This window comes from Phaenicophaeus curvirostris, chromosome 2, assembly GCF_032191515.1.
Source record: "Phaenicophaeus curvirostris isolate KB17595 chromosome 2, BPBGC_Pcur_1.0, whole genome shotgun sequence".
Classification (NCBI taxonomy): Eukaryota; Metazoa; Chordata; class Aves; order Cuculiformes; family Cuculidae; genus Phaenicophaeus; species Phaenicophaeus curvirostris.
In genome coordinates this window covers 26,318,637-26,334,115 of record NC_091393.1, presented here as the reverse complement: position 1 = coordinate 26,334,115, position 15,479 = coordinate 26,318,637, and the positions used below count along the sequence as shown (strand labels likewise).

Genomic DNA, 15,479 nt, shown 5'->3' with positions numbered 1-15,479 from the left:
AACATAAATGAAATAGTTTCCATTGTTTCTAAGGAGACAAGTTTAGTCATATACATGCATGCTTTTAGACAACTGAGCCTAAGATTGCCTTTTAGAATATCAACACATTGTGTCTTCAATTGTTTCTTTGTTCTAACTCACTGGAGTGTGACTTGTTAGAATTATTATGATTGAAACTACTATTAATTCACATCTTGAATTTAAAACTAGTATTCAGTCTTGTTTTAAGACTCTTACTTAAAAGCAATTACAACATGAAGTAGTGACGCAAAGTATGAAATCCTTAAAATTAAAGAACTGAACAGCTTGCAGGAAACTGGCACGTAGGAATAATTAGTGGTTTCCTCAAAAATCCAGCACTAAGCCTTATATCTTTCTTCCATGTTCTCCCTCTCAGTTCCCTTCCTATGCTTCTTTGACTACGCCTGATACAACTGAAGAAATCAAATCTCTCTAGGACCTAACTCAATGTTCATAAGTCATTTTCATAGTTGCTGTTTTACATTGTAGTTCAGAAATAGATGTAAACAATAATGCAAACCAAGAGAGTAAGTTTAGATTTAGTAAAAGGTAGATGCTCCCCAGTATGACTGATTGTATGTAACCAAGACATCGGATTTGCCTTGTTCTTGAAAACAGTGCTGTGTCTTTGGAACTCTTAGTAGTTTCAGCTTCATAATTCTTCTTTGATAGGAATTGTTGGACTTGATGATCCAGTGGGTCTCTTTCAACCTGGTTATTCTATGATTCTTCGGAGGAAGCAGAGCTAGACAATTAGCATGATGTAAGACAACACGCCATCCAATTTCTCTCTCCATATTGGTGGTCTAGCACACAATTAGTGCTTTGATTTAAACCTGATTAATGCTGTTCTTAACTGTTTTCTAAATTAATATCAACTGGTCAGCTTTAGGCCTGTTTTCTTAATCCCTTTCAAACAGCTGCACCATTTAGTTAATGTGCTAGTATTTCTACTTACAGACAAGGAACAGATAAAGATGCTAATCACAAAGTTATCTTTATTTTCCCTCTGAACTTTGCATCCCTCTAGTATTCTGTTTGCTAGCCTCCATTTTCTGCCTTTGGTAATTTCAAAACAGGTTCCGTTACTGTACACAGACTTCTCTCCTTTCCAAAACTACTAATATTAGAACAGTTTATAGAACTGATAACTTTTACTTGGATTGACAATCATCAAACTAATGAGTAACATCTGTGTTCGATTTTGTATTATGTTGAATTCTAATATAGCTCTGGGCTTATAGTTCTGAGGTTTGGAATACATTCATTCATATTCGAAGTCTGTATCACTATATTGAAGTTTCTTCGAGTTATGTACACATCCCCTTTATTTTCATTTCTCTCAGTCTTCCTTGCTAGTTTTTGTAGTTACATTCATTATCATTCCTTTAAGTGCATTGACCTTACCTTTGTGTTGTCTAGCTTTACCCCCTGCCTTACTCCAGTGTTCCTTTGTTAACCGATTATGAATTCAAGCTAAAAATGATCAAATGGAATCGAAACTGCCTGTTACTGATGACTGCAGAAGCATGTGTGATCTTCAAGTGGAATTTCTTTAGAAGGTCTCACTTTCTGAGCTTTGAGTCCTATAGATTGTTCTCTGAATACCATTTCAAAAATGCAGCCTTTTCTTTCCATCTCCAGTTTTTTTCAAGGCTTTTCTCCTGTTATGAATCAATCGTTGCAACATCCTTCCCTCTGACCTTTGCAAATTCAATATTCCTTTACTCTCATCTAGATTCAGTTCTTGCTTCAAAGTTGATCTCCTACTCTATCGCTTTACCCATCTTTTAGAGTCCTCCACTGACTCTCAGGTTAGGTACGTCTTTGAGTTTAAACAAAACCAAAAGCACTCCCTGCGGAATCCAACTTTCATCTCATTCTTCTGGCTTGATTCAGATTGGACTTCTTTCAGGTTGAACTTACCAGTTCACCTAACTACTTCAGAGTTAAATTTAAGCCATTTCTCTGCCTGCCTTTAGGCATCACTGGAGCCCAATGCTGCTGTGTTCCTCAAGTCAATATTTTAGGTCTTTAGTTCCTACTATCATGAGCCCTAGTACTAATTCAGAAGCTATCCCTGTCAATTAGTAGTTACCATGATGCCTTCAGAATTTATGACGTGCTCTTTTCTCTGCCCACCCCTTGCCTTCCACATCCTCGTGCAGTGTGCTGGATCTAGCAGAAAATGTATCTCTCTGGTCTTTGCAGTTCCTATCCAAACCCTACCCAAAATGTAGCTCAATAAGCCTCAAGTCTGAAAATATGAAGGAGGAGGGGCAGCAGTAATCACAGTAAGAATAAGACCAGTTGAAACTCATATTAACAGTGAGTGTAGAAGCTGAATAACTGATGCTGACTGGGTTCTGTACTCAAAATCTAGTTCTACCCTTAAAGCTCACTTTGAGTGTAATGCAATGACTCATATCCACCTCATGATGAACCGTAAGACATTAAATGGAATCATAAAATCATGGAATCTTTAGGTTGGAAAAGACCTTAGAGATCATCAGCTCCAACTGTACCTGTCTACTACTAAATCATGTCCCCAAGCACCTCATCTACCCCCCTTTTAAACACCTCCGGGGAAGGGGAATCCACCACTGGAGCCTCTGGATGTCATCTGGTCCAGCCCTCATGCTCCAGCTGGGCCACTCATAGCCAGTTGCCAAGGACCACGTCCAGATGGCTTTTGAGTATCTTCAAGGAGTGGAGCTCCATCACCTATCTGGGAGACCTATTCCAGTGCTCAGTAACACTCACAGTAAAAAAGTGTTTCCTGACACCACCTCCTCTGTTTCAGTTTGTGCCCATTGCCTCTGGTCCTGTCACTGGGCACCACTGAAAAGAGTCTGGCTCTGTCTTCTTTCCACCTGCCCTTCAGATACTTATAGAGGCTGATGAGCCTTTTCTTCCCTAGGCTGAACAGTTTGAGCTCTCTCAGCCTTTTCTCATAGGAAAGGTGCTCCAGTCACTGCAGCAGGGAGATGCTCCATCATTCCCACGGCCCTTTGCTGGACTCTCTCCAGCATGTCCATGTCTCTTTGGTACTGAGGAGCTCAGGAATGGACCCAGCACTCCAGATGTGGCCTCACCAGTGCTGAGTAAAGAGGAATGATCACCTTCCTTGACTTGCTGGCAATACTTTCCCTAATGCAGCCCTGATATATCGTGCTCTTCGTCTTTCCTGCAATGACATGTTGCTGGCTCATGTAAAGCTAATGAATCAAGCTAGTGGTGTCTTCCTCTTTCACATGATCAGTTGTGGTTTGGTCGGAGTCTTCCTTTTCAATGTGATAATTGAATCAAATTGGATCAAACATCCTTCAGGCAGTTTAGTGTAATCAATATGTGTATTTACACTCATAATTGTATCTCAGCAGGTGGTGTTGTCCAGACCATTTGCTAAGGGTGGCCATTCACATCTCCTATAAACTCTTAATTGCTGCTCGCACCAACTATCATTTTTTACTCACTGATTTGCATGACCCACAAATTATCCTGGTTCTTCAGCCTGCTTCGAATTCTTTCCCAAATTCTAAATATTAATCCTTTCCAAACAAAAGCCCAGCATCCCATAACAGAAAAGAACTAAGATTTATGTCTGTTCACTGTTAGTTAAAGCTCTCATCCTAAACCCATGAGCAATACCCAAGGCTTTCGATGCCTCTGAACACTGTACTAGTGATAGCAAACCTTTTTGATACTTGATATATTTGTTTTTAAAAGCATAGATGTTTGTGTTTGCCTAGATCCACTAGCTGTTTTCCATCTTTTGGTCTGTTTGTTGGTTTTCTCTTACTTCTGGTGCACAAACAGGGTTTGTCTGGTTGCTTAGTTTTTTTAGGTCTCCATGTAATCAATAAGAATTCTGTTAGAGCTTTTCTGTAAGATGACACTTCTTGGTGGCGCTTTTATACCAGCGCTATACAACTTCTGCCATCTCTGATACTGGAGGCTCATCTGACTTTTCATGTTTTGTCTGGCAGTTCCAGTCACTTCTGTATACTTCTCTACAAAATACAGAGGAAGTAGAAGTTATTATGTTGAATATGTTGCTTGTTGGGATTGATTTTTAAATCACAGTAACTGTAGGCATGCATTCTAAAGGTTTCATAAAAAAATTCAGTGAGAGAGACTGTTAAATTCCAAGGAAAAATATACCTACCTAGACAATTCCATTTTCATATGGTAAGTTGTGTCCCGAGAGAAGCAATGTTATAACTTCTCCACTTCAAAAGAAAGCAGATCCACAGACCATTTACCAAATCATAGAATCATTAGGTTGGAAAAGACCTTAAAGATCATCAACTGTAACCATACTTGTCCACTACTAAATCATGTCCCAAGCACCTCATCTACCCCCCTTTTAAACACCGCCAGAGAAAAGGACTCCACCACCTCCCTGGGCAGCCTCTGCCACTGCCCGAGAACCCTTTCTGTGAAGAAATTTTTCCTAATGTTCAATCTAAACTTCCCCTAGTGCCCCTTGAGGCCATTCCCTCTTTTCCTATCACCTTTCACTTGGGAGAAGAGACCAGCACCCACCTTAATACAGCACATGATACTTATTTCAGTTTTATCACTGTCAATGGTCAGAAGCAACACTTCACAGTTTTATATATAATTCTTCTGCAAGTTCTTCAGCTTCAGACATGCGAGGGAATACTATATCAGTAAAATTAAATTTGGGTCCCAGAGCTGGACTGTACTATTCTGCCTTCCAAGTCAGAATTAGTTCTTGAAAGCATAATAAGCTGAACCCAAAATAAAATACCTTTTTTTTCTCTAAAACTTAGTCTTAGAATCAGCCTAATATTTTACTAATAGACCTATATTTTTAGTACTAGAATGGGAAACTAGCGGCTACATCTACTAGTAAATTAAACAGTTTGAAGGCATGGCCCCAAGAGCTATAACTCAGTTAAATATGTGGGTGTATTGTAAGAAAGTTCCTTGGCATTGCTCTCACCTAGCACTTGCCTAGATAATTTATCATGTGGTTTAGGAGTTAGTCCAGTGCAGAGGCCAGTAAGTAGTTTGGATGTGACTCTCCTCTCTGGATGGTGTTTATTAGCATGTGTGTGGCCAGTCTATGCCAGCTGGCCTGAGAGTCAAAGAAAGGTTCTGGCACACTTCGACTGATTAAGAGAAATTAAGCCAGTAGCAGCTTTCTAGAGAATGCTTCCATTCTGCAGTAAATGTGCTGTAATTAAAGATAGTTTTATCTCTCTCTCATTCACTCTGGGGCTGGTACTGCAGTGCGCTCAAGAGGCCATAAATTCACTCTAGTTTTTACCTCATCGAGTCGTTAATCCGTAGCGGTAGTTCTTAACAAAAAGTTCAAATTATTACATATGTGAAGATGAATAAAAAGGAAAGGATGTTGTGGTCAGAGCAGTTTATCATCAAGCATATGCCATATATGCTAGAGCACTGAATATGTATGCTGGCTGCTGCTTTAATTGATCATCATCCCAAATTTCTGCATTGCTGTTTTGACCACTGTGTTTGTAGAATTGTGCTGTGTGTATTCAGATACCATTAATTAAGGTTTTTCCACAATGTAATTTGTTTTTATTCCAGCGTGCATACTCATAAACTTCAATGATTTCAGTATCACATGCTGTATGCAGCACTGTAGCACCATCTTGTGTGAGCTGCAAATGTGATTTCAATATGCACAATCTTCATGTTGACTGTAACAGTTTTATATAAAACTCCTTCATGTCAAACTGGAATCGGGAAACAAGAACTTGAAATAGCTCCCGCTTGGTATGTATGTGGTAGATTTCATAGCAGTGCGTTCATCTAAGATAACTGATGTTGGAATGATCCATATAGATCTGAGGCATCGGATGCTGCATTCTGGTGGCAATAAATATGCACTCTATTTGGTTTATGCTACAAAAACACAGAATTAAAGCACAAGGATTAGAATCTGTGAGAAATAAAATGCAACTATAGTATGGGGGAAGGCTTCTAGAGGAAATGAAGTAGGAATTGTTATAAAATAGCTCACAGGAATAAAGCTGAAAATGCTTTTAAATGATAGCAAATACGGCAGGGACACAAAACCCAACTTTCATAATCAGCTATAGTGCTTGGAGGTTTCTACATGTTTGGAAAGACACACACACAGGGCTAAAAAGCAGGAAGGGCAATGCATAGAACAATCTTGTTCATACAACAGAACAAATAGTAACTGGAGGCATGATTGAGGTGCATTGAATGTGCTCCTGCACTTCAGTATTTCACACAATCATCTTCTGTTCCACCTTTTCACGCTTTAACTTTTATCTGTTTCCTTTTCTTTTTCTTCTGACTTTTACTGAGCCAGTTTCAGTATACTCAAGAGTTTCTGAAAGAGGAATTAGAGTCTTAAAGCAGGTTCAGTGATGGAGGATGTAACTGTTACTTGCTACAAGTCCAGCATATTACAAGTTCTGAGCCTAACCCTATAGCTCAGGAACCAAAAGTGGGAAGGGAGAGACAAAGAGATGGTTGTAGAACATGTTCTAACCTGTCACAATGAGACAAGGCTCAGCTCGATTGCTTCACTCAGTACGAGCGGCTGCATGTTCGAATAGAGCTGTTTTCTAACCCTCGGTTGGAAAACGTCAGTGTGCAAGAGTGAACAGCAAGATAACATCAAGTTCCTTATGAAACTGAAAAAAATCCACTATGGAAACTCTTCAATTAGTGAAGTGTGAAAGCAAAACCAATAGACATCCCAAATAGCCTTTCACTAAATGATCTGTGGAATTGCTTTGAACGTTGGCAGCATCATGTGCAGCTGTGTGTCAGCTCAGAAAAGGACTATTTTGAAAGCAATTGTAGTTGATTTTCCTAATTTGTCAAATAAAAAGAATCACCGGCGTGGTCTCGTTATTTTTGTGTGTGTGTTGGATGCCGTAAAGTGATGGTGACAGTTCTTCTATTGAATGTAATGAAAAGAAGCTGTCATCATCACCTCTAGCACTTTCAGTCTCTTCTTTTGTTCTGTCAATTATCTAATTTTTCCAAGGATATTAACATAGTTTGGGCAGTTATACAGTAACTCTAATTCTTCTTGAGTGGTTATCCACTTGGACATTTTGGGAATGGAAACAGATATAGTCAAGAAGTCAAAGTACAAGAATTTGTAGCATTTATAGTAATTTATAAAATGCACTTTTACCAGTGTGTGCTGCCTGAATATTTAACAGGGGTAAACCACACACTTTTCTCCATGTTTACATGCAACTGAGTCATAATTGTTTTCGTGCCTTAGCACCTAAGGAGTCATGAGCCACTGTATTTTCTTTAGAAAACTAGGACTAAAAAGCCAAAGTGTCTTTCACTTTTGTGCATTTTGCTATGAACAGCACTTTCCATGGGAACACATCATATCATCCTGACTGCACCAGATGCTTGAATTCTTGGAGGAAGATAATGTAATTCGTGAATACTTGGTCTGTAAGGGTTTCAAGTGTGAAAGTAAGAAAGATAATTAGAAAAGCAGTATTCCTGCCTTTTTTTGGTAGGAGTAACTGGTGGAGATGAGGACCCAATGAACATGGGCATTCTCATCTGGTTTTGGTTTTATATGAGAGAAAATAATGATCTGTGACTTTAGATCATGAATACAGATATCAGGAGACAGAGACTATGTGATGAAGGAAGACAGTATTTGGATTCTCCACAATCAACACTCTCCCAGCACATGGCCAGATAATTCTGTGTGCCCAGGTGGCCAAGAAGGCCAGTGGCATCTTGGCTTGGATCAGAAACAGCGTGACCAGCAGGTCCAGGGAGGTTCTTCTCCCTCTGGACTCGGCACTGGTGAGACCGCTCCTCGAATCCTGTGTTCAGTTCTGGGCCCCTCACCACAAGAAGGATGTTGAGGCTCTGGAGAGAGTCCAGAGAAGAGCAACAAAGCTGGTGAAGGGGCTGGAGAACAGGCCTTATGAGGAACGGCTGAGAGAGCTGGGGGTGTTTAGCCTGGAGAAGAGGAGGCTGAGGGGAGACCTCATTGCTCTCTCCAACTACCTGAAAGGAGGTTGTGGAAAGGAGGGAGCTGGGCTCTTCTCCCAAGTGACAGGGGATAGGACAAGAGGGAATGGCCTCAGGCTCTGCTAGGGGAGGTTCAGGCTGGACATTAGGAAAAACTTTTTCACAGAAAGGGTCACTGGGCACGGGCAGAGGCTGCCCAGGGAGGTGGTTGAGTCACCTTCCCTGGAGGTGTTTAAGGCACGGGTGGACGAGGTGCTGAGGGACATGGTTTAGTGTTTGATAGGAATGGTTGGACTCAATGATCCAGTGCGTCTCTTCCAACCTGGTTATTCTGTGATTCTATATCTGATGATTGCTGCAAATGCAGATCATGAAGGGGAAGAACTGGCCCATGGAATGAACGTATATGTTGACACATGGTGGGAAATAAATATCTATGGTGTTTATGCACACGTTTGTAGTCCATTATTCTTCTCTGTCTTTCCTAGTTTGGCTACAGTTTGTATTTAGGAGGCTTGGTGGAAAAGGATTTTTCCTCTTTCTTTTGAAGTGATAAAAGTAACTAGAAGGAAAGTTCTGCGAGTAGCAGTTATTGACGACAGACTGCTGAAAAAAAGTTATATCAGTGCTTCTCTCACCATCCTTTCCAGCTCTGTATTTGAAATGTGTAGACTAAGAAGTGCTTGGGTTTCCCCTTTTGCAGGAGTTTTGGCAGCGAGCAGGTGTAGCCAAGTACTAAAAGCCTTTCATCTTGCATGCTTGAACATTTGTGCAGGCATCGTGTGTGTCTGAGCAATGCATCCTGAAATCTCTCCACCTGACTGTGTAAACGTCCTCATTGTTTCCTCTTAACTAGTCTTCCATTGCGCCTTCCATTTTTCACTTCTTGATGCATTCATGTGAGAGATTTCACTGTTTTCTAAATCATCGTTAAACAAATGCAAGTAGCTCATATATTTCAGTTAAAGAGAGTAAAAAATTATTTGACTGTATGAGGCATAGAGAAAAAATTGCCGATCTTTATTTTGTATGGAGTACTTCTTTGTTAAATAGACCGTGCAGACAGGCTAGAATCCAAATTTCACTTACCTAAAAATGTAGTGGAAATCAGAGAATCATAGAATAATTTGAATTGGAGGGTACTTAAAGATCATCCAGTTCCAACCCCGCTGCATGGGCAGGGATACCTCCCACTGTATCAGGCTGCTCTGAAATGGAGGGGGTTTTCATCAGCAGTTTATATACTTGGATAAATTATTTTGGTGCCTTTATCACTGTTATCTACTGTCATTTAAGAATATTGTATTTCTGGACTTACTGTATGTGCAGTTTAGTAATTTCCTTTTTATTTAATTTCTTTCACTTCAGGTAACTCTCGGAGTAATCCAGTCGAAGTGACAGCACTTTATTCATTCGAAGGACAACAGCCAGGTGACTTGACTTTCAAAGCTGGAGACAAAATCACAGTCACAACCAAAACAGATTCCCAGTTTGATTGGTGGGAAGGAAAAATAGGAGGACAAACTGGCATCTTTCCAGCCAATTATGTTGCCGTGACCAACAACTGAAATTGTATAGAAGAAAATGTTGAAGCAGTAATATATTTACACTAAGAAATATATTTTAACTTTTCAGATTTTATTAAAATGAGATTCTTGATCAAGACTATTCTAAACAAAATTTAAGTGTGTTAAATAACCTAAACTTCTCCCTAAGCTTATTTATTAAATAAACATTAGGTGATAGTCAATTTATGATGAAGTTCTATTTTTGAGCAAGTTGTCATATAAAAAGTACTGCAATTTGTGTCTAGTTTCAATTCTGTGTTACTATATGGACTTATTTTTTACATGGGGGAAAAACTACAATCAATTTAAACCTAGACATGCTGGAAAAAAATACTGATTTCTATTAAATTCTAATTTACAGTCTCTTTCTATAATAAAAGCTCTAAAATTTGCTTCAAACCATTTCTGAGTTGGAGTTCTTTACTTTTACTAAACACAGGTATTTATTTGCAGGTATGGCAGAAGAAATTACCTTTATACTTGGTTTTAAGAATCAGTGTAGACATTGCAGTTTTTCTTAGTAACTACTTCAGGTCTGGTCCCCAGTGTTTGTCTGTGTTAGGCATACAAAGACTTTTATTTAAACAAGTCCATAACAATTTAGCAGTTTGGCTTCTCTGATATCTTTGAAGAATTTAAGCACTTCAGAAAGTTTGTTTAATAAAATGCATGAATAGTCCTTCCTGTGAGGTATGTATGTTTATGATGTCCCTTGATTCCCATAGGAACTTGTTGCACAGATGGAAAGCGAGATAGAGAAATCTCTGCCTGGTTCACAAGTGAGCTTGCAAAACTCCTGATGCTTCACATTTAAGATTTTGTTACTGTTTAATCTTTAAGGAAAGAGCAATATAGAGTGAATTACAGAGTAAATAGAGTAAATTATACACGGTATGACAGGGAAGATATTTCTGTAGGCTATACGTAGGATTGATGTGTAACACTACCATTCTCAGATTTCAACTTAATTATGAATATTTTTTGTAAATCAGATTTCATTTTAGGGATGCAGGTATTGACTTGAAAGTTGATGTGACAAATCTGAGCAGAAGTGAGAATGAGACTAGGAGCTTTTGAAAACCAGTTTAGTTTCCTTCTCATTGCTGGAAGTGCTGAATTTGCCAAGATCATAATTATGCTTCCTGAGTCTCAGCTTTTCCCCACTTGAAAATGTATTTTGTTAAGTCCTTGTTTCTTTTAACAGTACCGTGAGCATCAGATGGAAAATTAGTAGGTGTGATCTTTCCAGCAACCAAGTTGCAGCGGATCTGCTGTTATGATCTACTAATCTATCAGGTGCTGTTTAGCTTTAAAAGTTACCCCATCTGAACGCCATAATTAAGCCCAGTATAGAGGAAGACTTATCATTATTCAAAAATCATTCCATTCCACTTGTGGACAAAAATTTCTGGTTTTCTTTCAGGCTGAGCCACGTGGTTTTTGATAAACAAACTCAAACTGAGGCAGAAGAAATTTAGTCAAACGTGTTTGCTGCTTTTCAATGAAAATCCTTCACAGAGTGCATCTGTTTCTTCTTAATCAAGAAAACACATCCAACATCAAGACTCAGTGAATAGGACTAATAATAATATCATAGACCCAGAGCGAGATATGCCATGCGCTCGCAGAATCACTCCCGCCTGTGTTTCACCCCGTTGCTGCACTTCAGTGAAGCGGTACAAGCTGAAGCATCCACCAGCTGAATTGTGCTGTAGTACTTCATTAGTCATTCCCAGAATGCTGGCAGCATTTTCAGCCAGCGTACTTGCCTTTGTGTAGGGTTGTTAAAGCTTCTTAACTCATCTCAAGTGTCTTCTTCCATGAAACTGTCAGAATTTATGAACTCGCACGGTAAAAGCTTTTTATCGTTTATGTAAATTGGGTTTCTTGGATTGCCGTAGCTGAGTTCAGGGGGAAATGAGGATTGTCTAATCTAAGCGTTCGTGATTGTTGGTAGACTCTGTAGAGTAACTCTGATTAATTGCTAAATCCAGGCTGCATTTTGAAAGGAAAATATTAAATGGGAAGCATATCTCATACCTGGAATATTTCTTTCTTCATCTAAATATAACATAGGAAAGAGAAGATTCAGTGGATCAGCCTAACGTGAGAAAAGACATTGGTTGTCAAAAACAAATCTTCTTGAAGCACAACAGAACTTTACTGCCTGCTTCTACGTGCCTTTCACTCAGGCTGGGTCAGCAGACGTTAGTGGGCTTAAACTAATTCCAAAATCATTTTTTGCAGTAAAAACACTTCACAGTAAAAGCTAAGCTGCACAATGTGATAAACTAAGAGATCCGTATGGAACAGGTGGTTATATGTCAGGCTCTCTGCAGTAGGTCTAGGAACAAAACCCTAGAGATATAGAGTCACCCAAGATACGCTTCTGGTAAGAAAGGTTTTTCATGAAAGAAAGTCCATGTATATGCCACAGGATGCCTCACCCAAATCCAGAAGAAGAAGATGGTATTGAATTAAATGAGGCTTCTAGAGCAAAGTATTAAATGTGTTCATTTGACCAGTTATGAGGTGCCCATTATCCAAGTTTTAGTGGGGTTTGGGAGGATAGGTGTCTGTAGGACCAAATCGTTAGGTATCCTCACTAGAAGAGAAAAAAGTAGTTACAGAGCTGTGGGGTTCCCTGACTGAATGTCTTCCTCAGGGATGTTCCATTCTATTTGTCTTAATAAATCGTGAGAAAGGTGGCAGGCAGAAATTCTTCAGGATTGAGTAGTGGCATCTCCTTGAAAGATGACTGAGTTTCTCCTTTAAAAGCTGAGCAGATTTCTACAGTAGGTCTAACCATACTTGCTCCGATTTTGAAACCAGATTTTTTATAAATTGTGTCAAATTTTACCAGTCTTAAATTCATATTGCATACATTTCTACCAGTTCTATACATGGCTTTTACCTATAGGATCATAAGGAAGACAAAAATAGTTATATACATAGACTTTGCAGTAGATGTTTAAAGGCATTTTCTGATCTAAAGGGAACTAAACTGCTGCTATTTATGTTAATTATTTATTGTTGGTACTTAGATGCACAGAACTTTTGAAATTTCAACCTTCTTTCTGTGTTACCTAAACATAGACAGAGAATTTTACCTATAGGCATCTATTTCTAAAAAAAACTTGGCCAGAACATTTTGAAATCAAATTAGGATGTATTGAGAATCTAAGTTTATCCAACGCTTTGGTCTAAAAGTTCGTGGGAAACCATTTGTGAGTTTTTAATTGGTTCTTGCTCTTAATTGAGTTAGAAATACTGCAAAGAAGACCTTTGGGCTTTTCCCACGCCATAACTAATGTAATAAAAATAAACAGAAAGAAATAGCAAGCTTCAGTCTTTAGAAAAGGCTTTAGTTGATTTCATCTAGAATTAAGTGTAAATAGCTCCTTAAATTTCAGGAGTGTGTGAACTAATGCATGCTAACCCAAACGCTTGATTGATGTTCATGTGTTCTATATCTGAAATCCATCCTGTAATTCTTTACATACATCCTTTTTTTTAAGAGTAGAAGGGAAAATTCTGGTGACTGTAGACTGCAGAGGAACTTTGGCGTCTGTATCACTAAAATGAGTCTTTGGATTTGCCTTTATAAAGCTCATAGTCAGTACCAGCTTTGGAATTCTCTTCAGTGATTCTTGAACCTTTTCCCTGGCAAAGGCAAAAGAGGGGGAGAGGGGTTGGAACTGGATGGGCTTTGAGGTCTTTTCCAACCCAAACCATTCCATGGTTCTATGACTCTATATGTAATTTTTTTGTTTTAAGAATTTTTGAAGAAAAGCGCTGCCCCTCCTCTCTTCTTCTTTTCCACCTCTGTGCTGTTCTCCAGTCTTGCACAATTCCTGTGTTGTCCATGGCCTTTTAATAGTTGACTTGCTGAAAGCTTGAGAAGTGTGTTTGGTAGAGTCCAGAGTAATTAAACCCAATCTTCCTGCGGCCTCCCTCTATACATCTGAGTGATGCTAACCACTATACCACATAGTTGGTGGGCAGAAGGGGAGAAGAGACTGAGTAACTGGCTTTGGCAGCCTAAATTCTCACATCACTGCTATAAATGAAAGCTGTTGTTCTGTCAGTTCAGATAGATGGTCTCACAACAAACTTTACTAGAATTCTGAGTTTAAGAATGTCCTAATTTTACCACCTTTTCGGTACCTTTTATGCTTTCTCACACTTGAATTTTATTTTCCAAATGCAAATGCTAGTCAAATGCATTTCTCCAAGGATTTTAAATCATTTTAGACCGTAATTTTCATGCAATTAAATGTGAGTTATGCCTCACAATAAATTTAGATAATGTTGTTGAGGGAAATAAATAAAGCACCTGTATGCAAAAGTATTGTCGCAGATTGACAGTTCCAGCTGCTTGCGAGACATTTTTGATTCCTGAAGTATAAAGTCACTTAAACAGGTGCCATTCTGAAAGATTTTATCAACTGCTGAAATCTGGGCCAAAATGAACTTTTTTTTTTAAGCAGAGGTGATGTCTTTAAAAATAAGGGGTTTAATTTGAGTTGATCATTCTGTGGTGGTCACTTTTTGTGGAAACTAGATCTGCCCATTCCCTTTTCAGACCTGCCTCGGGCCATTACTTGCTCTCAGCCTGGTATTCCCTTTAGTGTGTCTTTTATTTTAATGTTGCCAATTTCCTTCTGTTGTATTTGATGTCAAACTTAAGGCTGCAGTTAAGCCAGAAATTCAAAACATCAGTCTCTTATTCTAATTGGTTTCTTGTCAGCCATCAGATTCTTACAAATGGGAACCGGGGCAAGCTGCTCTAAGATTTCACAGCCAAAGATTGTATTTGATGTGTTTTGGATCACTTCTTTTGCATATCTGATTTCATGCTTTTCAGACTAACCCCTTGTTTCCTTCTGGCAGTGCTGAAAACACTTGCGCTTGTTCCAGCTGATTTTACATCAGTGGGATTCTTTTGGTAGCTCCGAGGTAGACTTTAAATGTTAAATGGTGCTACATTTGCTTAAAACCTACATTATTCTTCTGACTTTACAGTGTAAGACAGAGATTATTGATGCGTTTATGCCCTTCTGAAAACAATCCAATCAGTATTTTCTCCATGGCCATCACAGGGTCAAGCAATAGAGGCTTTTAATGTAGTTTTTCAGTAGCTCACATACCTAGCAGAAAGGATACTGACTTCACATCAGTCCATGCTATTTATTTGATTCCTGTACTACCATCTATGTGTTTTTCTGGTCAGCTATTTCTGCCATTTAAAAAGCCATCCTATACATCTCACATGTTGGAAGCCAGTTACAACTGAAGCTCTGAAGAAGCCTTGACCTTCTTTGCAGATTCCTGTGCAGGTATCTTTCCCTGTAGATCCCTTGGAGTCTGGTCACAGACACAGCAGCCAAAGGAAACATATCTTCTTTTTCTGAAGATTCCTAATCACAGTTGGTCTTGGAATAGCATAAAAATAATAATTTCCTGTATAATAAGTAAAACCCTCATTTTGCCATCTCAAGATTTGGAACATTACCTTAGCTTAAGCTTCTTGATGTCAAGAATATTCCTTTTCATAGAATCATAGAACAACCAGGTTGGAAGAGACCCACCGGATCATCGAGTCCAACCGTTCCTATCAAACACTAAACCATGTCCCTTAGCACCTCATCCACCTGTGCCTTAAACACCTCCAGGGAAGGTGACTCAACCACCTCCCTGGGCAGCCTCTGCCAGTGCCCAATGACCCTTGCTGTGAAGAATTTTTTCCTAATGTCCAGCCTAAACCTCCCCTGGTGGAGCTAGAGGCCATTCCCTCTTGTCCTGTCCCCTGTCCCTTGGGAGAAGAGCCCAGCTCCCTCCTCTCCACAACCTCCTTTCAGGTAGTTGTAGAGAGCAATGAGGTCTCCCCTCAGC

The 15,479-nt window shown here is 39.2% G+C and overlaps 2 protein-coding genes across 3 annotated transcripts in view; both read left to right on the top strand.

Moving 5' to 3' along the window:
* TMEM18 (transmembrane protein 18) overlaps positions 1-6,828 on the top strand; it is a 285,061-nt gene extending 278,233 nt beyond the window's left edge. The window contains exon 6 of the transcript XR_011336936.1: positions 6,818-6,828. The gene's annotated coding sequence lies outside the window, so the exon portion shown is untranslated. The remainder of the gene's footprint in view (positions 1-6,817) is intronic.
* The window catches only part of SH3YL1 (SH3 and SYLF domain containing 1), a 50,426-nt gene extending 40,479 nt beyond the window's left edge, over positions 1-9,947 (top strand). Inside the window, exon 11 of one of the 2 annotated variants that reach the window (XM_069851597.1) lies at positions 9,385-9,947. In XM_069851597.1, the coding sequence (XP_069707698.1) occupies positions 9,385-9,584 (200 nt within the window). In that variant the 3' untranslated portion in view covers positions 9,585-9,947. The remainder of the gene's footprint in view (positions 1-9,384) is intronic. The other variant, XM_069851598.1, reaches the window with a different exon arrangement.
* The last annotated feature ends 5,532 nt before the right edge of the window (positions 9,948-15,479 follow it).